This window comes from Eurosta solidaginis, chromosome 4, assembly GCF_040869045.1.
Source record: "Eurosta solidaginis isolate ZX-2024a chromosome 4, ASM4086904v1, whole genome shotgun sequence".
Lineage (NCBI taxonomy): Eukaryota > Metazoa > Arthropoda > Insecta > Diptera > Tephritidae > Eurosta > Eurosta solidaginis.
In genome coordinates, this window is record NC_090322.1 from 269,604,381 (window position 1) to 269,628,487 (window position 24,107).

General features: G+C 37.9%; 1 protein-coding gene and 4 non-coding genes across 8 annotated transcripts; all 5 read right to left on the reverse strand.

Moving 5' to 3' along the window:
- Positions 1-2,956: 2,956 nt before the first annotated feature.
- RpS5a (ribosomal protein S5a) lies at positions 2,957-6,044 on the reverse strand. 4 transcript variants are annotated; one of them, XM_067786101.1, is made up of 5 exons: positions 5,948-6,044; positions 4,760-5,159; positions 4,395-4,511; positions 3,883-3,981; positions 2,957-3,120 (listed from the first exon to the last, which is right to left on the reverse strand). In XM_067786101.1, the coding sequence occupies exons 2-5, from the start codon at positions 5,156-5,158 to the stop codon at positions 3,052-3,054; spliced, it is 684 nt and encodes a 227-aa protein (XP_067642202.1). In that variant the 5' UTR covers position 5,159; positions 5,948-6,044; the 3' UTR covers positions 2,957-3,051. The 4 variants fall into 4 exon arrangements, with proteins under 4 accessions (XP_067642202.1, XP_067642203.1, XP_067642206.1 ...); XM_067786102.1 differs by lacking the exon at positions 5,948-6,044 and adding an exon at positions 5,808-5,941; XM_067786105.1 differs by lacking the exon at positions 5,948-6,044 and adding an exon at positions 5,796-5,814.
- On the reverse strand, positions 3,222-3,366 carry LOC137251557 (small nucleolar RNA psi28S-1192). The gene has a single exon (XR_010953293.1). It is a non-coding gene; the product is annotated as a small nucleolar RNA psi28S-1192 (small nucleolar RNA).
- LOC137251558 (small nucleolar RNA psi28S-1192) lies at positions 3,382-3,539 on the reverse strand. The gene has a single exon (XR_010953294.1). It is a non-coding gene; the product is annotated as a small nucleolar RNA psi28S-1192 (small nucleolar RNA).
- LOC137251555 (small nucleolar RNA psi18S-1854) lies at positions 5,223-5,376 on the reverse strand. Its single transcript, XR_010953291.1, has one exon. It is a non-coding gene; the product is annotated as a small nucleolar RNA psi18S-1854 (small nucleolar RNA).
- LOC137251556 (small nucleolar RNA psi18S-1854) lies at positions 5,394-5,550 on the reverse strand. The gene has a single exon (XR_010953292.1). It is a non-coding gene; the product is annotated as a small nucleolar RNA psi18S-1854 (small nucleolar RNA).
- Positions 6,045-24,107: the final 18,063 nt, after the last annotated feature.

Here is a 24,107-nt window from a genome sequence, read left to right on the forward strand (position 1 = left end):
GTATCCACTGGGGCAACAGGTGACAGGAGGGATGTAGATGTTGATGATTTCTAGATTTGCATCGCCTGACCGGACAGATAGGCCTTGACGTTCTAAGACATTGTCCGTGCGGTCGATGCCAGGATCAAATATATGATATTGCACAGAGTGGTGTATAATAAACGCGAGGCCGCCTCCATTTCCGCTCTCGCGGTCCTTCCTGTGGACATTATACCGGAAGGAGTCACAATCGTTTCCTACGCCGATGACTGCACAATAATGGCCACAGGCCCAGGCCCAAAGATCGATGAGCTATGCAATAAAATAAACGGCTATCTCCCTGATCTCTCCAGTTTTTTCGCCTCGCGAAACCTGGCATTGTCACCGACTAAATCTTCCGCGACCTTATTTACAACATGGACGCCCCAAATGTCGACCATATTGAACATCCACGTCGATGGCACTACGCTACCGACTGTCCTACACCCCAAAATCTTGGGTGTGACGTTTGATCAGGATCTACATTTTGGTGCGCACGCAACCGCAATTGTTCCAAGAATTCAGAGCCGTAATAAAATCCTCAAATCCCTTGCTGGCAGTACCTGGGGAAAAGATAAAGAAACGCTCTTGACCACATACAAAGCAATTAGCCAGCCGATTACGTGCTACGCGTCACCCATATGGTCGCCAAGCCTAAAAACCACCCACTGGAAGAAACTACAGGCCTGCCAAAATACTGCTCTCAGAATCGCCACGGGCTGTCTTCTTATGTCCCCAGAACACCATCTGCATAATGAGGCGAGAATACTCCCCATCAGGGAGAGAAATGAGATGCTGACTAAACAGTTTCTGTTGAATACCCAGAAACCTGGGCATCCCAACAGACATCTGATTGACGAACCAGCACCGCCTAGGGGCCTAAGGAGTCATCTCCGTAAGCATTTTGAGGAAATACGGCACCTGAGAACCCAGCCGTATGAAGCGGAAAAACACAAGCAGGTCCTTGGTGAACTCCATAGACAGGCGTCGGACCTTTATGTCGGGAATTGCCCGGTGAATCCAGTACTTGAAGAAAAATATCCAGAACTCGCAGAAGAGGAACGCATACTCCCCAGGGAAACGCGTGTCACTCTTGCTCAACTTCGTTCTGGATACTGTAACAGGTTAAACTCTTACCTATCCAGAATCAACCCCGACATACAAAATGTATGCCCTGCTTGCAATGTGTCCCCACATGACACCAACCATCTCTTTAATTGTAATGTGGAACCAACGCCTCTAACACCCCTTTCCTTATGGTCCACCCCTGTTGAAACGGCAAGTTTCCTTGGACTCCCGTTAGAGGATATTGATGACAATTTGTGATCGGTCGCGGCTGTTAGGTGGGGCGAGCATTGCTACAACAACAACAACAACAACAGCAGGTCTGCAATGCAGATCTTGTTGTGAGTTTAGTCTCTTTAATCGCAGCAATGTGGATGTTGTGCCGCTTCATGAAATCGACTATCTCCGTAATCTTCCCAGTTAGTCCATTACAGTTTAACTGCAAAATTCTGAAGTGCATGAGGGGTGACGCCGCCACTCTAGGGGTAAGTGACGGGTGACTATGCCTAGGTTGTGGAAGGCCAGGACGCAACTGCTGTTGTGGCCTTGGGACTGGGCGCCCTTGGGCAAGCATTGGGGTACCCGGATGATTTGGGTTTGCGACCTGGCAACATGGCGCGATGAAACCCGTCGAGGGGTTGCCGTCGCGGAGACCAGAACATCTAGGAAAGTGGCACCACCCAAGGCAGGAGCTGCATTGAGCGGATGTCGCAAACCTATATATTCTGTGCTGGCAGACGGTGCAAACGGAGGTAGGGACTAAGAGTCTGTTTCCCTGACCTGCACGATTGCTGCCAGAAAAGAGGGGGGGAGAAGAAGACGGGGGCAGGGGCTGATGCTCAGCATTGCTACCAGCTACCAGAGGTAGTAGTTATGAGTGGTATCAGCTGTTTGAGTTGTTGGCGCCGTGGGGCGCGAGCAGCAGCGGGTCCTTGTTGTGGCTTGCTGAGCAGCGAGGCTGCTGGAAGGTAGTGGAGGGGCGCTTAGGCGTAGACTACGGGACGCCCTTGGGCGTGAGCAGCAAGGAGCCACAAAAGATTTATAAAAGTTACGTGGACGTCGGGTTTTGGGATCAAGCCCAGAACAACCTGTCCGATGCAACCATCCCTTGCACGAGACACACTGAACAGAGTATGACCGTCCTAAAAATATTCTTTTCTGGCAAATGCAGCAAAACCATTTCTCAGGACCGGGGTCAGGAGACGGACCCGGATTGGGTTCGATACCTTCCCGGAGTAAGAGAATATGTAGCAGTCCTGCTGCAAGGAGCTGCTGGGAGGATGACAATTTGTGGGAGGGACGAAACAAATTATATGGGGTCACACTGAAATTACAGTCCTTGGTCGGGAAAAATCCCGAGTCGCTCCGGTACATAGAACCGACTGCCTTGGGCGCGTGTTAGTTGCATTGAGCACGGTGGTAGGTCTGTGCATTTTACGGAAGCCATGTTGGTGCGTGGCTAGGCGAAGATTTGCCGTGAAATCAGGGAGCAGAACGGTTTCCAATGCCTTAGCTACTCGCGAAAGAAGTGATATCCGTCGATAAGACTCGCCTTCGTTAAGCGCCAAATACACGACACGAACATTTCCGCGAACATTCCCGTTATGTCATGTTTCTGCGACCTTTTCTGTCGTGTATGGTGGTGTTTGCCAGTTCGCGCAAATGTTCGCCAAAAATTAAAATATTTTGATTTTTGGCGAACATTTGCGCGAACTGTTCGTGCGTGTTTGTTAATGGAGCTAAGTGCATCAAGTATTCCACGACCACTACTATATGCAATGAAAGTTTTCTTCACTAAAAAATTTAGTAGTGTCACAAGAGTGTGGCTCGCGACACAAGAGCTTTCGATTTGACTTTCTTCATTATTAAACAATTTGTTTAAAGTTTCTAGCATTTCATTTTTATTCAATAAAAATTCTATGTAAGTGTAAAAAAATGTGCATACAAATGAATGTACAATTGGAGTGCTTATCGGTTGGATTTGGCTACACGTTCCAACTCATCCTTTTTCTTGATAGCGTAGGAATTGGAGGAACCCTGAAATAATCATAAAACAAACATAATCAATATATATATGTATAGCGATATTTTCCATGGACAAATATGTGTACTATTTATTATTATATGTAATAAATTTTATTTGTATTTCTACGTTTCTCGTGCATCAATATGATAAAAACATTTAGACGCAAGGATAATAGAAATGTCGATTGATCTCGTCCCCAAGCGAGGCAAAGACAATTTGGTTACTTGAACATTGTTTTGTATTAGAGGGGACATACTATTTTACTGTTTTATATTTGTACATCTACGTTTCTCGTGCATGAAAATATGTATGTATCTTGAAAAGATAACTTAGATGCAAGGATAATAGATACGTGTATTGATCTTGTCCAAAAGCGAGACAAAAACAATTTGGTTAAATTAACATTGCTCTGCATTAGAATGGACTTATTCGTTATTGTTGTAGTTTTGTTTTGTCTGCGTTTCTCAGACAAAAAATACACATATTTTTCGAATTGTTTTTTTTTTTTGCAAAACCCTACCTACACACCAAAAACAATTGCAACTTTCCGTCACATCGGAAACAAAACATTTACGAAGTTGACGTATTTGAGTAACTTTCAAAATTTATTCTATTTATTTCTACGTATAAACTGATTCAGACGCAAGTATTATAGAAAGGTTACTCTGTACTCAAGCGAAGCAAAGACAATTTAATTATACGTAGATAATTAAATTTACCGATATATTTGAGCAAATTACATTTTATTAATTCGTATACGAAACAAAACTTACTTTAGCGGCGTTGATAAGTTCGTCAGCCAAGCATTCGGCAATGGTTTTGATATTTCTGAATGCAGCCTCACGTGCTCCAGTGCACAGCAACCATATGGCCTAGAAATATAAATGAAGATATGTTTAATACAAGTATATCAAATTTACAAAACATTTACTTAGCTCTTATTTATTAACATTATTTTAAGTTTGTATTGAAACAACTTAACACGTGATTGTTCCTTAGCAAAGCACCTACAAAATCTTAAATTTTGTTCTAGTCCAAAAGCATAACTCAAAGTTTTATAAACAAAAATTGAGCAATAATCTGGACACAAATAATTATATTATATAGTGTACCTTTATTTTATACAACAAGAGCGTTAGATACTTTTTGCCTTTATGTGTAATATATGTATAATGGTGAACAATTTTATATAGCCTAATGTTATTGCCTTGGAAAAGTTTTTAATTCTATTTCAAGGTATTGTTTTAGGCGCTGCATAAAGTAATTACTGTCTCACGTAACTTACTTGGTTGACACGACGCAAAGGCGAAACATCGACGGCCTGACGACGTACAGTACCAGCACGTCCAATACGTGTCGAATCTTCACGGGGTCCAGAGTTGATGATGGCGCTAACAAGAATCTGAAATATTAATCTGATTAAAACATTAATTTCAATGAAGGGGGGAAACCTGTAAAGTACTCCTGGATATAAATATTATACAACAATATTTACAATATATTTGGAATATCTTTGTTGATTTGCGTCCCATTCTACCTGATCGCAAGTTATTTTATTTCCCCTACAACAGTTTAGCATAGGACGTATACGTACTTATTTCAATATACTTAACGCATACCAACATACAATTAAAAATCCTAGGTGTTTACCTGCAGTGGATTCTCACCCGTCAACAGGTGGATGATCTCAAAGGAGTGTTTCACAATACGGCAGGCCATCAATTTTTTACCATTGTTACGACCCTTCATCATCAAAGAATTTGTCAAGCGTTCCACAATAGGACATTGTGCTTTGCGGAAACGCTTTGCAGCATAACGACCAGCAGAATGTGGCAAATAGCGCGCAAATTTCTCCTTAACAGAGATGTAATCTTGCAACGAGATATCATTCACGGTCACATCGTCGCACGACCAACGACCAAAAAGCTTGATTTCAGGTAGTTCAGTGGTGGCAACAACATTTGTCTCTAATAAAGTCTCAACGCCTTCGGTTTCGATTACAGGTTGCTCATCGAAACTCTCAACAATATTTTCATCAACATCCTCCATCCTACAATAAAAACATATTCAGTTTATACAAATATTTGCAAAGCTAACTAAAATTGGAAAATAAACATTTGGAATGTTGGTTTTACTTTATTAAGATTTATATCTTCTAGCCGATATCCTTAAGAGGAATAGTTAACCATAAAATTAATGTAGTCCATTTGAATACCATACGAGCTCAGTATTCAGCTTGTACGAGTTTAGTTATGGACATAGTTTTGTTAATTCAACTGCGCAAAGTAAGGAAATGTTGATTATATACTTTATTAAGGAGGTTATCTTTGAACCGACGCCCTTAAGAGGAATAGTTAATCTAAATTTTGGTGTAGTCCATTTGAATACCGCACTAGCTTACAATTTTAGCTTGTACGAGTTTAGTAATGGACATATAAACGTTCTTCTGCGCCAATCGTGCAAATATTGAAACTATGTTGGTATTATTTTATTTTTGAGACAATATCCTTGAGAGGAATTGTTAACCAAAGTTATTTCTTGCCTAAATGAGCCACTGAAGACGCGTTTACAGTTCTAGTTTTGAACTAAACTTTGAGCTGCATAGAATTATTTTTAAAAGGTGTAAAATGTATCAACGTGTATACATGTAAAATGATTTTGTATGAAATAAAATTTGTCACTTCACCGAAATTTTAACCTCAAAAACTTGGTTAGCAAACCAACTGCAGAACAGTATCACATTTACGTAAGTGCACAGTTTTTAAGTGAATTACTTGTTGATTATTTATTAAACACTATTTTTCAAATTTAATATAAATTTACTCATAAATTTCTTACTTTAAAACCTAGAAAATTTGTCTTCGCGACAGACAGCAATGGCGCTCGCCAGAAAAAGAACATGTTTGGGCAGCCTTGCCAATTTCTAAGATTTTTGTATATCCGGTTGTCATTCTTTGTTGTTATATTCAAATGTCAAAAAATAAGTTTTTCTCGCTGGCAGTACAGTTCGTTCAGCGCAACGACATCACAGTTGACTTATGCGGCAGTTACTCACGAACGTACGTAAAAAAAACGTGTCAGCTGACACGACCTATCTTATGAGTGTGCAATGTAAACGAAAACTCACCGACGTGCAACGCCCGTACGTACGTAGCCCGGAACGTAGAAATCAAAACAATTTTGATTTTTTCCGTAAGAACGTGTCAGCTGATCGCTCTCTCACTAGACAGAGTTGCCTAGTAAACTTTTGTGCGCTAATTTTTGACCGTTTGCAGTTTTATGCAAAAACACCTAATAACAGTTTGAAAAATTGTGAAAATAATTCGAAATAATTATGTAAAAGTGCTGATAATAAATATTTAATCTATTTATACTTATTTAATATGTATTCCGGCCTTTTACAATATCAAAAATTTAATTGGAAAAAGTTGATGTTTCCATAAGCATACATGCAAAATGGTCAATGGCAACAGTGCTTATCTGTAAACAATACACACACAAATATGTTATGTACATGTACACAGACGCACACATTGATTCCTACGGGCTTGAGAGTTCAGTCAAACGTGCTTCGTACGACAAACGTCCTTACGTACGGCACACGTCGGTGGGTAACTGCCGCATTAAGCGAATAAAAAAAAGAGTTAAAGGGCGAATTAATGGTGCCATACCATAACGCTAACGCCATAACCATTCCATAGCCAACCAATTGTTTTCTCGCCATATCCATAACCTAAAAATATTTGAGTTGGTGAATTTAATAACGTTTTGTATATTTTATTGCTTGTTTTGGATACGTTATAATAAGAGACTTATTTTTTGTGGAATACGTTTGTAATTTTTTGCGTTTTCTTCATTTTTATGAAATTTTGAAGATTTTTAGGTTATTTAATCGACAGTTCAGCGATACGAACATTAGCAGTAGGTGCATAATTACCAGAAATCCCCAGAATACATATGATCCGTTACACTATGTTTATGCTCATTTTGGCATATAGCATGTTCGAGCATATGAATCATTTGGTTTTTGAATGCTATCATTCGAACCACGAAAATTTTGATGACATTGCAAAATTTTGACTGATTTTTATTAATTTCAATATTAAACGGTAAAAATATAATTAAATTAACTCAATACAAACAATAACCCACCCAATGACCGACCTTTTCGTGAATTTGTAGAACGCGAGGTTGATTTACGCATTTATAATGTTTATTTATACTTACCGTACTTGAGTTTTGGGCATAACGGCTGAATTCTGTAATTCAGTCTCATATCAAATCTCTAAATTTGAGATTTTCCTTTAGAGACAATTTTTGTGACTTGAGATGATTTCGGTATTCAGTAAACGAAAGTCACAAAAACATTTCACCATATCGACGAAATTCACCAAAATGACAATTTATTCATACATTTAACAAATAATATAGCACTGCCTTTTGTCAACGTAACCTTGGGTGGTATTGTGGCTGAGCTTGCTAAAACGCCGATCACAATTTTTATAGAAAATCCCAGAGTGTGTAGGTTCGAATCTCAGCGGCGCCACTTAGAGTTCGATGTTTTTTTTTAAGTATTTTCTGTTTTTTAATTTTTTCTATGCTTTTTTTAATTTTAGGAATAAAAAAAATATATTTAAAAGCGCTTTTCGCAAATAATTTTCATACTTTTTCTGAAATTTTCACGTTTGTGATCTGTCCCGGCCCAGCTCACAAATTAGTGATTGCTTTTGTGTGGCTGGAGACGCGAGACAGATTACAGAATGGCAAACTGTCTCAAAATTGATTTTCACCCCAATTAAGCCCCCATTACTGATACTTAGCATAGACTTGACTTGACTTGGCAACTTAGCCACGATTATACTCCACTTGGCGCATAAAATCTGGCATCATAATCAGCGTTGAAATTTATTTTTAAATAAATGTCAATTTGTATGACAAAATGTCAAAATGAAATGGAAACAAACAAATGGCTTCTCAAAATATAAACGTCACTTATAACTTACATAGAAAATCAAAATTCAACAGACTTCTAAGTCAAGTTAAGTTTTGAGTAATCAGTAACATGCAATGTTCATTTAACAGAACTGTAAGTGACAGTTCGCAAGCCAAGTCAAGTCTGTGCTAAGTATCAGTAATGGAGCCTTTAGTCTCTAATAGTGACTAGAGACGGCTTACTGAATTCAGCTGTAAATATATTTATCTTTTCTGACAAAATGAGTATCGTGTTTAACCCTAGAACACTAATGTTAGTCGAATCGACTAACATCACTTGCATTTAGCTAACTATTTTTTTATTTACTTTACTGAACACTTGCTACTCTCGTGTATGCTCAGTAGCCGATGTTGTCTTGTCGCGAATGGTCGCATAGCACCAGTAGGAACGTTTTTATTTGAAATATTCAGCTCTTGTACGTCCGATCGACTACCAATTAGTGGTAATGTAACTTTTAGCATTAATTTTTGAAATATGTGTGTTAGATATATTGAAGATGAAGTAATTATTAACGGGGCGATATTTATCATAGGATGAAAAATGAGTTTCAAAAAAGGCTTGACTGAAGAATTTATAAAAAAATGTTTGGAAGAATGTGATGAAAGCGACATAGAGGAACCTAATTGTAGTGACTACGAAGATACTTTAGAAGTCGAGGAGATAGAGGAACCTAATTGTAGTGACTACGAAGATACTTTAGAAGTGGAAGAACATGTTGATTCGGATGATAACGTTGATTCAGACTTAGAGTATCAAGCAGAGGAAGGTTTAGATAATGACGATCATCCAGTGGTGAAAAATTCACTAATCAATTAACAGATTCTTCAAAAATAATCAGGTTTACTAAAAAAGTGATCCGTGGTAAAAACAAACATGTATGGAGTACTCAAAAGCCTAAAACTGCAGCCAGACAGGCAGCTATGAATATTGTTCACAAGCCACAGGGCCCTACACGACAAAGTAAAGGAATAACTGATCCATTATTATGATTTAAATTATTTTTGACGGATGAAATATCCGACGAAATTGTAAAATGGACCAACGTAGAAATCGAGATGACACAATCAAACTATGAAAAAACCACTGCCACTCAGAGAAAAACTGAAAAAGATGAAATACAGGCATTTGTGGGATTATTAGTATTGTCAGCTGCACTTAAAGATAACCACCTAAATGTAAATGAATTGTTGGTTCATCTTTTTCCGGTAACAGGCATGTTACTACAATGAGTAAAGCTAGATTCGAATTTTTGACACACTGTCTACGGTTTGATGACAAATCTGAAAGACTAAGATATATAAGCGATGATAAATTTACGCCAATAAGAAAAGTTTGGGAAGTATTTATTGAAAATTGTCGCAGAAATTATGACGCAGGCATATACGTCACAATTTATTGAGCGTCTGGAGTCGAGTTAACCGCCAACGCTTAAAAAACCAATCTAGTATTATTTACTAGGAATTATAAGGTCCTTTATTTAACTAAGCCTAAGCTTGGAGGGGTAATCCTGCAAGAAAAATATAGCACAAAGTATCTAGGAGTTATACTAGATGTTAAGTCGTCGTCGAAACTCCATGTGGAAGAGAGAGCGACGAAAGCCTCCGCGGCACTCTATGCATGCAAGAGGAAGCTAGGATGCACGTGGGGCCTATCACCCAAACTCTCTCATTGGGTATTTACGGCAATTGTCAAACCCATACTGTATTAAGGGGTTCTTGTTTGGTGGACAGCCACACAAAAAAGTACTTATACCAAAAAAACTGTAGAGGGTATGCAGATTATCAATGATTAGCATAACGGGAGCCTTAAAAACTACCCCGACAGCAGCATTGCATGCCCTTCTACACATCCCGCCTGCAGACCTAACGGCCAAAAACATCGCGTTAGCAAGCGGCAACAAGGCTTAAGGCCTCGGGACAGATTGAGTACAGGCCTTATGGCCACAGCAGAATAGCGCCATCTAATATCGGACAAACGGAATATATGGTCCCGTGCCTTAGCTTCGAAAGAAATATTGGGGACACAATTGAGCCGGGGAGTTGGTGCCGGGGTGCAGAAATGGCAGAACATGCTATACACGTGTATACGGATGGTTCCAAATTAATGGTGTTTTCTGTGTCGACCGAGAAATAAGTAGAACCTACAGGCTGCCAGATTACTGCAGCGTTTTTCAAGCGGAAATTATAGGAGTGAAAAAAGCAGCAGAAATTCTGGACGAAGCGTGCTTAAGCTACAGTCGCGTCCATTTATATATTGATCGTCAGGCTGCGATTAAGGCAATAATCTCAGACAGTACTTCATCAAGAAGTGTTCTGGAATGCAAAGAAGCATTGGAAAAACTTCACTCAGGCCGGACCATACATCTTTACTGGTTTCCCTGTCATAAAGGGATAGAAGGTAACGGAAAGGCCGATGAGTTGGCAAAGGAGGGTGCAACACTCGCCGAGTCGACGATAGACGTCCCAATCCGTTTGGGAGAAATCGAAAGGAGACAGGAGTTGCATGTGATCCATCAAGCAGGAAAGGCGTGAACAAAAGCGCTGTGCTGCAAAGTTTCTGAGATCATGTGCAAGGCCTACGATATTAGACTCACAAAGTGGCTCATATCTCTGAATAGAGAAGACTTATGGCTCACGAAACGGTTGAGCACGTTCTGTGTTCATGTCCTGTGCTCGCCAGGTCAAGGCTCCAGCTATTAGGGGCGGCAGAGTTGCCAGATCTTGCGGCAACAATTAAGGTGGGCCCTAGAAAACTGCTAGTATTTGCCAAGAGGAAGCAGTTATTCTATAACATATGTCCTGGCATCTGATTGGGATTCTTCCGTTTGGTCGTCAGACAAATTCTGGTAACACTATGGACATATTCAGTTTATGTGAGGTCTTTATTGACCAGACAGTTCAACCTAACCTAACGTAAATCGTTGGCAACCTTTTGAAAACATCCTTAGTGACAACACCTAGCTAGAAAGCCTGAGAGTGGGATACACTATCTATGTGCCAAATTTCATTCAAATCGGTTCAGCTGTTTCCGAGATTGTTCCGGATATATAAACAATTTTTACTCGTTTATAGTAATAAGATATTAAATAAACATAAAATTATACATTTGCAATGAAACAATTAGCAGCAATGTTTTTTTGCAGACATTTTTAGTTATTTATTTTATTAATTATTTTTTTCGTTAATTTAAAACAAAGCTCTTATTAATTTTATAACGAAAAAAAGAGAAACGCAGCCAAGCCAAATATTGGCCATTAAATAGTTTTCAGTTTTTGGCGTAAGTTTCGAGGCCATATATGTAACTAACAAATCTAGCAAATTTAAGTTGAAACACCAGTCACTCACGTTGCACAGAAAAGTCGCTCATAAAAATGACATCCTCAGCTGGAGCTAAAAAAATCATTTACCGGCTCGTCAAATAGAATTTTTGTATAATTCCAATAATAATCTTGGATTTTAGGAGCACTTTACATGCCAAAATTAACTTTGTATTTTTATTAATATCAGCAATACTACAACTGGCCGTTGAGGAAACTATGATACATTTATATTTGAGATATGGTCTATGGGTACAACCTCACGGGGTGCTTGATCTAAGTTTAAGTTCGAAGTCAGACTTCCTCAGATTTTTTTTTCTATTCCTGTTTTGTGAGCTAAAATAAGCTCAGCAGTAAAATTTTACGAAAATTTCCCGAGCGATTTTTGAGAAAACTGAATTTTGGTGCATTACAATGTAACATCAATTGCATTGTTTAACAGTGAACATATACTCTTCGCGATATGTACCGCAGTTTGTAGGTCTAGTCGAGTACATAAGCCCTACGTACTTAGAATTTCCAGGGTATATTGGAACTCTGTAGTAAGGGGCCAAAAACCACCTTTTCATAAGTTGATTTATATATTGTCTTATAAATTTACTTTTCTTTGGGCTACGAACAGGACTTATATGTCATCAGAAAAAGTAAATTTTTGCGTTTTCAACAATGTATAAGTTATAAATGAATATTTAGAATTGTCAGAGAAACCCCACAAAATATATTAAAAATTCAACGTAGTGCATCAAACCTTAATTTTTTTAAACGATTTTCATGACAATTTCGGTTACGTGTATATACAAAGAATTATTGAGATTCGAATTTCAAAGATTAATTAAGGTTTTATGGTTGCGGTTGTTGTTGTAGCGATAAGGTTGCTGCCCGAAGGCTTTGGGGAGTGTTATCGATATGATGGTCCTTTGCCGATACAGATCCTTAATGGTGCTAGCCCGACCATCTCGGGAACGATTTATATGGCAACGTTAAACCTTCAGGCCATCGCTCCCTCCCCACGCCCAAGTTCCATGAGGAGCTTGGGGTCGCCAGAGCCTCGTCTGTTAGTGAAACAGGATTCGCCGCGGCTAGGTGAGGTTGACAATTGGGTTTGGAGAAGCTATATATTACGCAGGCAATCTGAAGGGTTGTGCCAAACAGCCCCTTGAATCTGGTATTTTAGTCCAGGGATATTCATTTCATAGCACAGTTGTGCCCTCTCAATTCACACGCATATGATTCGCTCTCTCGTCGTTAATTGAGTTAAAGCTCCATTACTGATACTTAGCATAGACTTGACTTGACTTGAGAACTGTCACTTACAGTTCTGTTAAATGAACATTGCATGTAACTGATTACGCAAAACTTAGAAACACTTAACTTGACGTCTGTTCAATTTTGATTTTCTATGTAAGTTCTAAGTGACGTTTATATTTTGAGATGCCATTTGTTTGTTTCCATTTCATTTTGACATTTTGTCATACAAATTGACATTTATTGATTATGATGCCAGATTTTATGCGCTAAGTGGAGCATAATCGTGGCTAAGTTGCCAAGTTTACGCCAATTCGAGTCAAGTTTATGCTAAAGCTGGAGTCATTGGTGCCGTATGTCGTATCGCTGTAGTCGTATCCCTAACGTAATCAGCTGTTTATCGTTACGACGGTAAACCAAAAACCAATTGGTTTGCTACGATACGGTTACGACCTTAGCGGCACCAATAATCGATTGCATTGATTCTCATAACGTTGGTCGAATCAGCTGTTAAAAGGTTACCGATACGGTTACCGATAAAGCACCAATGTCTCCAGCTTAAGTATCAGTAATGGAGCCTTTAGTCGTCGCTTGGCACTTGGCGTAGCAACATCGGTGATAAGTATTGGCTGATCACTCGCAAGTATACCGCCGAAGCAGTAACATCGTTTTGCTAAAAATGTCATAATAATTACACATTCGTTTAAGTGCAAAAGTGTTTTGTAAAAAAGAAATGTTCTATGTAAAGTAAAAATTATAGATTTTGTTCAATTAAAATTAACGTTTTGTCTAATTAAAAAGCCTTTCGTGTATAAAAAAACATTAATAATATGTAACATTAAAAGTGAATTTGTATAAGATAACGGAGCTACAAAACAAGACTTTAAACTTTGTATAATGGAAGAAATATGCTGCATGAAATAACGGAGCTATGAAACTGTAAAAAGAACTGTAATGGTGTGATTAGTTCTACTGAACATTAAAATCGAAAGTTAAAATAAATACATAAAATATTACTAAAAAAAAAATTAGTAATCTAGATAAATAAAACAGTTATGGACAACATTTAATACAAAATCTTCGCAAGAAGCTACATGGATAATCAAAAGAGATATATCTAATATACTCGAACTTTGAAAATTGTATATGAATACAACTTGGCATGAGACATTAACTATAAATTGAAAAAAAAAAAAAAAAAATACAAACTAAATTGGACAAAAAATGAATATAAGTTCATTAAAATATGACACCTGATACGATGCTCATTCATTACACATATACATATATAACTGTTATAAAATCTAAGTGCAAGTAACGGAACATGTAAAGGGGTAGAGATTACCTCATATATAATTTACAAATATACATAAAACACTACTGAGGACAAATAACGGGATGGAAAACATCTTCATATTTTAATGTACAGTCATGTACACATGACGAGTGAATATAAATTCTTTAAAATATTACACTAAATACGAAGACTAATTGAAATTATGTGAAAGATTATACCTTACATATAAATTGTGATAACATATATATAACTCCACAAAGGACAAAAATGAATACAAATTTATTAAACGATGAAAATTCATTTAAAAAAAAAATTAAATTATGTAAATATTAGCAAATAAGCATAGCATAACAACTATAACAAGCGCATTACAATACCTTGTTTAACCTGGTTTCAACTTTACAATTAAACAAATTTCTACAATTGGAATGACAACTTTACAATTAAAAAATTAATAATCTACATAAAGACAACAAGTCACCACTGGGAATTACCCAAAAAGCTGAATTATTTAACAAATCAACACGACACATGATGACTATATTAATATTTCTATTACAATGGGAGGATGTCTGAGGCCACTGGATTGGGCATGATGGGGGTACCACTTGCTGGATGGGAGTGAAATTATAATACCGACATAAAAGTATAATTTACGAAGAATTACAAATCTTGAAAAAGCACATGGCAACAAGTCATATATTTAAAAATTACAAGGAAAAAATTTGTTCTACGGGTTTTTACTTTGCGACATATGTTAGCTGCTTATGCACGTCTAAATGTTGCAAGTATATTACCCTTATACCTTTGTTAACCTGGCGATTTAAGAGGCAATTTAAGGGTCATCTTGCCATTTATTGGAATTGAAAGATTCAATTCCCAAAACAAGAAAAAAAAAAGTATTGGCTGATCGGTATCAAAATATGTATGAAAAATTATGCGCGTTACATATGCTTGTTGTTAGCTCGTTGCTTGCTAGTAACGTGAACGTGAAAAGGTCGCTATTTTAATTGCCTTTTTTGAATAATTTATTTTTTTTGTGTGTTAATTTTGTTCAATTTTTTCCGCTAAAAATGTAAAGCAATAAATGTTGCTTGTTTTGTTCTATAAATTTTCCTGCAGGGTGGAAAGTTGATGTATATTGGAACCATTTTGCCATTTTTTTTTTTTTTCAAATTTCGTTTCGATGCTGAGCCATCGTCAGTGCCATTTTTCTTTCTGACGTCTCCAAAATATGATTTACAAGGGATGATTGAAAATCGCACCAATATACTTTACCTAGTTTGTTATGGAATCGCATCTACATTGGAAGCAGTAAGGAAGGCGGTCGGCATGATGTGTTGGTGCACAGTGGCTAGTCATTGTCGGCTGGGGCGGGTCCTTGCCAACCTTACTGTTCCTGCGCCATAAACAGAAAAATGTTCCTATCATGCCTATCAAAACTAGCAGCTGTCAAATTCAAAACAAAACCGACAGAAGCGCAGAGACCGACTCAAAACGCTTAAAATTCAAAATTAAAACGACATCCGGTCGAACCGGATGCCACGGACAAACCGTTGACTTTCCAACATTTAAAAAAAAAATTCAAATTCAAAAAAAAACTGTCAAAAAAAAGAAACTAACGATCAAAAAAACTAACCGAACCGGAAACGACCGGTTACTAAATCTGAAAAATGAAATAAAAAAAAAGCTGAAATACAAAGACAAATAAACAAAAGGGAAATACACAAAAAGGGCCGAATATACAGAGGGGCGCCGCGGGTGGTGTTGCGACGCCCGGTGCTTTAACCCACCCTCAAATAACCATGGCCACCGACGCACCTAAAATTTCGGTGGCCCCTTACCTGTCTTACCTTATGCCTTCTAAATAATTGGCGACGCCAGCATTCCCATTTCAATTACAAATTTATTTATAATTCATTTTCATTACGGCTTATTACTTAGGGTTATGATTTAATTTATATAAGTTTACAGCTAGGTACATTAAAGTGAGCGAAATGATGCCGTACAAAAAGGAGGTTCACTAGGAGTGATTAGTAAGAAAAAAAAGTATGTACATATATTCATTCCTTTTGATATAAACTTGATTTAGATCCAGGTCATATTTACTTTGGTACTGAATTCAAAAAAAAGTAGACCATCCCAATTGGAGGGTAGGCAGGGGTATACATGGAAGCTTCCTTATACCTGCTCACTTTGTTGTGGGCATATGTCGAATAGCATTGTTTTAAATGAATATGCTTAAATATACGTAAGGACAGACCTATTTGTTCTTACAAATCTCTCGTTTTAAACCACGAACTTTCTTCAAAATACCCTGAAACATATGCAGGTTAGAATTGACCAATAAACGTTTAGCGTTTGACGCAATACTTCAACGTCTGTACTTAAGATTTACATTTTTATTTAGGTGTACGGTGTAAATTAGGCTTTTATTTAAAATTTAAAATATATAAAAAATAAATAAATACTAGGCGCGCTATACCATCGGGGAAATACAGACCGACTTTCCTAAATTAATCATCTAAAACATGTTTACTTGCGAAGTTGAAAAATACAGAAAACTCCAATATACATATGTATGTATGAATACACTAATTTTCAATAAGAACAAATAAAAATAATCTGACACCTTTTAAATATTATATTTAACTTTTACATTTCAAGTATGTGTATATAACATACAAATTGGCATGTCTAGTCCTTTAAGGCTAAATATACATACATAGTCAAGGTATTTATCATCATGCATATGCATCTGATATCAAATCTTTAATTGTATTTATCTTGATTTTAAATTTAATAATCCGAAATTTCCAAATTGGGTATGCCTTCTTGGTTGTCTTTCGTTAATGCAAACCTTACCTAATCTTAGTCAGAAAATTCTATACGAAATTGGCATAGCCAGGACATATGCGAAATTTTATTTAGGGTTACCACAAAGCATAGCATTAGTTTTGCGTATTTAACGCAAAGGTACAATAGTGGTGGAATTCAAACGTAATACAACGGCTGGCATTCTCCAGCTGACTAAACTTAGGCAAGTATTTCATAAGGGGGGGTTGCATACATATGTGCAACCTAAGTGGTCATATGCTTATATGTACATATACCCCTACTCACTACGCACCTTGGTACATTTTCTAGGTGGCTGCACTCGACGCGCACTCTAATGGGGCATATGTCTATATATGCATATAACTATACCCAATTTAGGTAGCTAATCATACGTGTAAATGGGTGGCGATTAGATGTAAATAGTGTTAGTGTCGTATATCATGTTTCGTGTGCCCACCCTTATGTACGTGTACCTAGGAGTGTATGTAAGCTCCACTCAAGGGGCTTTGGAACGGACTCACCCCTTTATGTGGTTATTGCGGTAGTTGTTCTGGTTGAGGTGGCCGGCTCTGGGTGTGCCCGGCTTATTTCGTTGGGCCTATAGGTAGCGGCCTTTGCTGCTGCGGTTGAACTTGCTGTTGTTGATGTTGCTGATACTGCCGATTCAATTCATTGGCTGTTGTTGTTGAATCTTACCATTTGTTATTTGTGCCAATACGTTCATGTTGCCAAAGACCGTTTTACGTATTCAATACAAAATCGATTTTATAAAGTTGCAATTAATTCAAAAAAAATTTCCCCGGTTTGTTGTTGTTGCCGGTTCAACGGGCCCATGAGCATATAAGGTGTTTGCCACAGGTGGTTGTAATTCTACTGCATCCACATTCATGTACACATAACCGCTTGCAAATGTGTGAACAAATTTTTCAATTGTAGTGAGACTCCTCGCTGTTTTTAATGTGTTCAGCAAAATTCGTATATTTTATACTTAGTAAGGTATGATTGATTGAACATAAAATGGAAGTGCGGCTTTTTATAGTTGATAGTAAAGAAATGTATTATAAAACTATTGCCAAATGTTGTCCTTTTTGATCACTTTTATTTTCCTGCAGATTGATTGATAACGTTGCCGATATCTTTCTGTAACTTCGGTAATAATTTTTTTCTTTTTCTGCAAAGATATAGCAAATATCACTTTTCTGGTGTGTATCGGGCGGAAACTCATGCTAGAAGAGAAAAATTTTTCTTCGTCATGGCCGGTCTGTCTGTTCCCTTCTTTTCCGATATTTTTCATCGCAACCCTTTCCACATCGCTAGGTGTGTTCCCGTGAACACGCTCCCAAGTGGGTCGTAGCCGTAGACCGTAGCAGCAGACCGTAACAAACCTGCTTCGCTTTGAAGACCTGACGATGAAGCGAACAGGGAACCGGATCATCTGTGGGAAGCCATTGCCAGGGATCTCCGATGACAAGCAACGTGGGGCACGACTCACCCCTGAGATAAGAGTCTCAAAGTCCTACTACGAAGCTAGCCGGGCAACATGGGGCCATCAAAAAAAAAGTTAAGTCAAATTTGGGAATTAATTCTGTTTCCTAGTTTAAAAGGGCTTTGCGGCAATTAGACATTTGTTATGGAGAACTCGTCAAAACTCCGAAAGGTTTCAGTGGTTATCGCCCCCACAAAAGGCAAGACAAAAAAAAAGTATAGACATTTTGATATGGAGAACTCGTCCAAACTCCGAAAGGCTAGTGGTTATCGCCCCCACAGAAGGCCAAAACAAAAAAAAGGTGTAGTCAATGGGAATACTGACATCCCATTCCCCGAAGGCACTCGGGCTCCAAAAAAAAATTAAAAAAAAACACAAACTCATTCATTCTTGTCCCTAGTGCTCCCAACCGCAACGCATAAGGGGGTCTTAAGGGCCTGCCTCTGGGACTGGTTGGGACCACTAGGGTCAATTTCCTACACACACAGGTTGGTCCCAACACACCCAGCCGCAACGCAGAGGCGGTCTCTGGGACTCGCTAGTGGGACTGGCTGGGGGTGTTGAGGCCTCCCGTCCATTCACCCTGGACACCCCTCCTGCCTCCGCCGCTATGGGTGGAGCGGCTTCAAGGGCCACTCCCCAGACTGGTGGGACAGGGAAGGGTGTCACTTTGAATCCCAGCTCAACCCGTCACAATCCAGGTGGTATTCTGCGGTACCACCTGAGACGTGGCTGAGCTGGGGTCCTACCATTCGCTCACACATTCACACCAGACAACACAAATTCGGCAAAAAAAAATTTAAAAAAAACTATTAACTTTAAGCAAAAAAATTCAAAACCCAGTTAGCGGACATATATGTACCTAAGCCGACTAACGGACAACATTCCGGCAAACTAAAATCCCACTTACAAAAAAAAATAGTGCGTGCAGCACTGCCTCATTGGGTGAATATAAACATCCGGACAACTTGACGTGAAGTCCCGTGGATCCCTCAGCTACTGGAGACGATGATCACTCCGGACACCCTGATCCGTCCAACCATCCCACCGCAACGCAGGTGGCTGCTCCTGCGGCTGCTCACCCCGGACTGGTGGGATGGGCAACTTCACAGGTTGACCAGGAGTGACCCTCGCACCCGGCGCCTCAGGAACCACGTTGGGCGCCATCTGTTATGGAATCGCATCTACATTGGAAGCAGTAAGGAAGGCGGTCGGCATGATGTGTTGGTGCACAGTGGCTAGTCATTGTCGGCTGGGGCGGGTCCTTGCCAACCTTACTGTTCCTGCGCCATAAACAGAAAAATGTTCCTATCATGCCTATCAAAACTAGCAGCTGTCAAATTCAAAACAAAACCGACAGAAGCGCAGAGACCGACTCAAAACGCTTAAAATTCAAAATTAAAACGACATCCGGTCGAACCGGATGCCACGGACAAACCGTTGACTTTCCAACATTTAAAAAAAAAATTCAAATTCAAAAAAAAACTGTCAAAAAAAAGAAACTAACGATCAAAAAAACTAACCGAACCGGAAACGACCGGTTACTAAATCTGAAAAATGAAATAAAAAAAAAGCTGAAATACAAAGACAAATAAACAAAAGGGAAATACACAAAAAGGGCCGAATATACAGAGGGGCGCCGCGGGTGGTGTTGCGACGCCCGGTGCTTTAACCCACCCTCAAATAACCATGGCCACCGACGCACCTAAAATTTCGGTGGCCCCTTACCTGTCTTACCTTATGCCTTCTAAATAATTGGCGACGCCAGCATTCCCATTTCAATTACAAATTTATTTATAATTCAGTTTCATTACGGCTTATTACTTAGGGTTATGATTTAATTTATATAAGTTTACAGCTAGGTACATTAAAGTGAGCGAAATGATGCCGTACAAAAAGGAGGTTCACTAGGAGTGATTAGTAAGAAAAAAAGTATGTACATATATTCATTCCTTTTGATATAAACTTGATTTAGATCCAGGTCATATTTACTTTGGTACTGAATTCAAAAAAAAGTAGACCATCCCAATTGGAGGGTAGGCAGGGGTATACATGGAAGCTTCCTTATACCTGCTCACTTTGTTGTGGGCATATGTCGAATAGCATTGTTTTAAATGAATATGCTTAAATATACGTAAGGACAGACCTATTTGTTCTTACAAATCTCTCGTTTTAAACCACGAACTTTCTTCAAAATACCCTGAAACATATGCAGGTTAGAATTGACCAATAAACGTTTAGCGTTTGACGCAATACTTCAACGTCTGTACTTAAGATTTACATTTTTATTTAGGTGTACGGTGTAAATTAGGCTTTTATTTAAAATTTAAAATATATAAAAAATAAATAAATACTAGGCGCGCTATACCATCGGGGAAATACAGACCGACTTTCCTAAATTAATCATCTAAAACATGTTTACTTGCGAAGTTGAAAAATACAGAAAACTCCAATATACATATGTATGTATGAATACACTAATTTTCAATAAGAACAAATAAAAATAATCTGACACCTTTTAAATATTATATTTAACTTTTACATTTCAAGTATGTGTATATAACATACAAATTGGCATGTCTAGTCCTTTAAGGCTAAATATACATACATAGTCAAGGTATTTATCATCATGCATATGCATCTGATATCAAATCTTTAATTGTATTTATCTTGATTTTAAATTTAATAATCCGAAATTTCCAAATTGGGTATGCCTTCTTGGTTGTCTTTCGTTAATGCAAACCTTACCTAATCTTAGTCAGAAAATTCTATACGAAATTGGCATAGCCAGGACATATGCGAAATTTTATTTAGGGTTACCACAAAGCATAGCATTAGTTTTGCGTATTTAACGCAAAGGTACAATAGTGGTGGAATTCAAACGTAATACAACGGCTGGCATTCTCCAGCTGACTAAACTTAGGCAAGTATTTCATAAGGGGGGGTTGCATACATATGTGCAACCTAAGTGGTCATATGCTTATATGTACATATACCCCTACTCACTACGCACCTTGGTACATTTTCTAGGTGGCTGCACTCGACGCGCACTCTAATGGGGCATATGTCTATATATGCATATAACTATACCCAATTTAGGTAGCTAATCATACGTGTAAATGGGTGGCGATTAGATGTAAATAGTGTTAGTGTCGTATATCATGTTTCGTGTGCCCACCCTTATGTACGTGTACCTAGGAGTGTATGTAAGCTCCACTCAAGGGGCTTTGGAACGGACTCACCCCTTTATGTGGTTATTGCGGTAGTTGTTCTGGTTGAGGTGGCCGGCTCTGGGTGTGCCCGGCTTATTTCGTTGGGCCTATAGGTAGCGGCCTTTGCTGCTGCGGTTGAACTTGCTGTTGTTGATGTTGCTGATACTGCCGATTCAATTCATTGGCTGTTGTTGTTGAATCTTACCATTTGTTATTTGTGCCAATACGTTCATGTTGCCAAAGACCGTTTTACGTATTCAATACAAAATCGATTTTATAAAGTTGCAATTAATTCAAAAAAAATTTCCCCGGTTTGTTGTTGTTGCCGGTTCAACGGGCCCATGAGCATATAAGGTGTTTGCCACAGGTGGTTGTAATTCTACTGCATCCACATTCATGTACACATAACCGCTTGCAAATGTGTGAACAAATTTTTCAATTGTAGTGAGACTCCTCGCTGTTTTTAATGTGTTCAGCAAAATTCGTATATTTTATACTTAGTAAGGTATGATTGATTGAACATAAAATGGAAGTGCGGCTTTTTATAGTTGATAGTAAAGAAATGTATTATAAAACTATTGCCAAATGTTGTCCTTTTTGATCACTTTTATTTTCCTGCAGATTGATTGATAACGTTGCCGATATCTTTCTGTAACTTCGGTAATAATTTTTTTCTTTTTCTGCAAAGATATAGCAAATATCACTTTTCTGGTGTGTATCGGGCGGAAACTCATGCTAGAAGAGAAAAATTTTTCTTCGTCATGGCCGGTCTGTCTGTTCCCTTCTTTTCCGATATTTTTCATCGCAACCCTTTCCACATCGCTAGGTGTGTTCCCGTGAACACGCTCCCAAGTGGGTCGTAGCCGTAGACCGTAGCAGCAGACCGTAACAAGTTTTAACATACTACACGTTCTTATTTATATATGTATAAAGAATTTATTGCATAAACATACATATTTTATAGTTCGCATTAAAGCTTCTTTCTAAAGTTTAAAGCTATTTCTTATTACATACTTTCACGTCACACTTGCTTTGTAAATATTAGTACTTAAATAGATGCACACTTTTTCGTTCATGTAAAAATTATTAGTAGCAATTAAATAATCAACAACCTAGTTATATAATGTCAACGTAGTAATCTGGTAGTAGTTAGCACATCAATAATAACAAAATCTTGAGTCCATTGCGTATTTGGTACAAATTGATTATTTTGGAAATACACATGTGGGTGTTTCCATCGTTACGGATGTTCCATCCTGTCACTCTCGTTTGCGTATAAAATCTATCCCAGGCATTGGACCATAAGATTGTCTTCAGTTATGGGAGACATTCGTAGCCATCTTATTTATCAATATCAATACTATCTGCAGGGATGTTGGTAGAAAATCGGATTGAAAAAAAAAACGCCCGAAATATTTTATTGCAAGTGTGCAAAATTCTGCCGAAATTACATTTATTTTAACCTAATTAATTTTCCAAACTCGTCACCTAATAAACAATTTTCCAAATCATCCACACGTTATTGATCTTTAGCATCCTTATAATCTTGACTGCAAACTCTTCTTGAAAAACTAGTTATGAGACCATAATGATGTCCTTTAGGTTGGAAACTTGGACACGTAAAACCACGGGTAAGACTTAATTTTTTAAACGTGAAATATATTTTGCGCCCAAACGCTTGGGAAAAATCATGGTATAAGAATTTTAAGGTAAATTCATTTAAAAATTTTTGATGTAAGCAGAAATTTTTTGAGGTCTAAACGGCCGTTGAAACTTGACGTATCCATATCCGTATGGTACACATTGTTGTTACATTTGCATGCTAAATCTCTATCCGTATCTGGTTCATGTTTCATTGGAACACGGGAAATGTAATTGGTCAATGGTGCCATACCATAACGCTAACGCCATAACCATACCATAGCCAACCAATTGGTTTTTGTTTTCTCGCCATATCCATAACCTAAAAATATTTGAGTTGGTGAATTTAATAACTTTTTGTATATTTTATTCCTTGTTTTGGATACGTTATGACTAAGAGACTTATTTTTTGTGGAATATGTTTGTAATTTTTTGCGTTTTCTTCATTTTTATGAAATTTTTAAGATTTTTAGGTTATTTAAAGGACAGTTCAGCGATACGAACATAAGCAGTAGGTGCATAATTACCAGAAATCGCCAGATTCCGTTACACTATGTTTAAGCTCATTTTGGCATATAGCATGTTCGAGCATATGAATCATTTGGTTTTTGAATGCTATCATTGGAACCACGAAAATGTTGATGACATTGTAAAATTTTGACTGATTTTTATTAATTTCAATATTAAACGGTAAAAATATAATTAAATTAACTCAATACAAACAATAACCCACCCAATGACCGACCTTTTCGTGAATTTGTAGAACTCGAGGTTGATTTACGCATTTATAATGTTTATTTATACTTACCGTACTTGAGTTGTGGGCATAAATATATTTATCATTTCTGACAAAATGAGTATCGTGTTTAAAAAAAAATTTGTGCGTAATTTGATTAAAGTGGCTGCATGGAGCTGCCAGGTAAGCATAATAACGTTAATGCTCTGTTCTGGCAGCACTGGTGATTTTGCG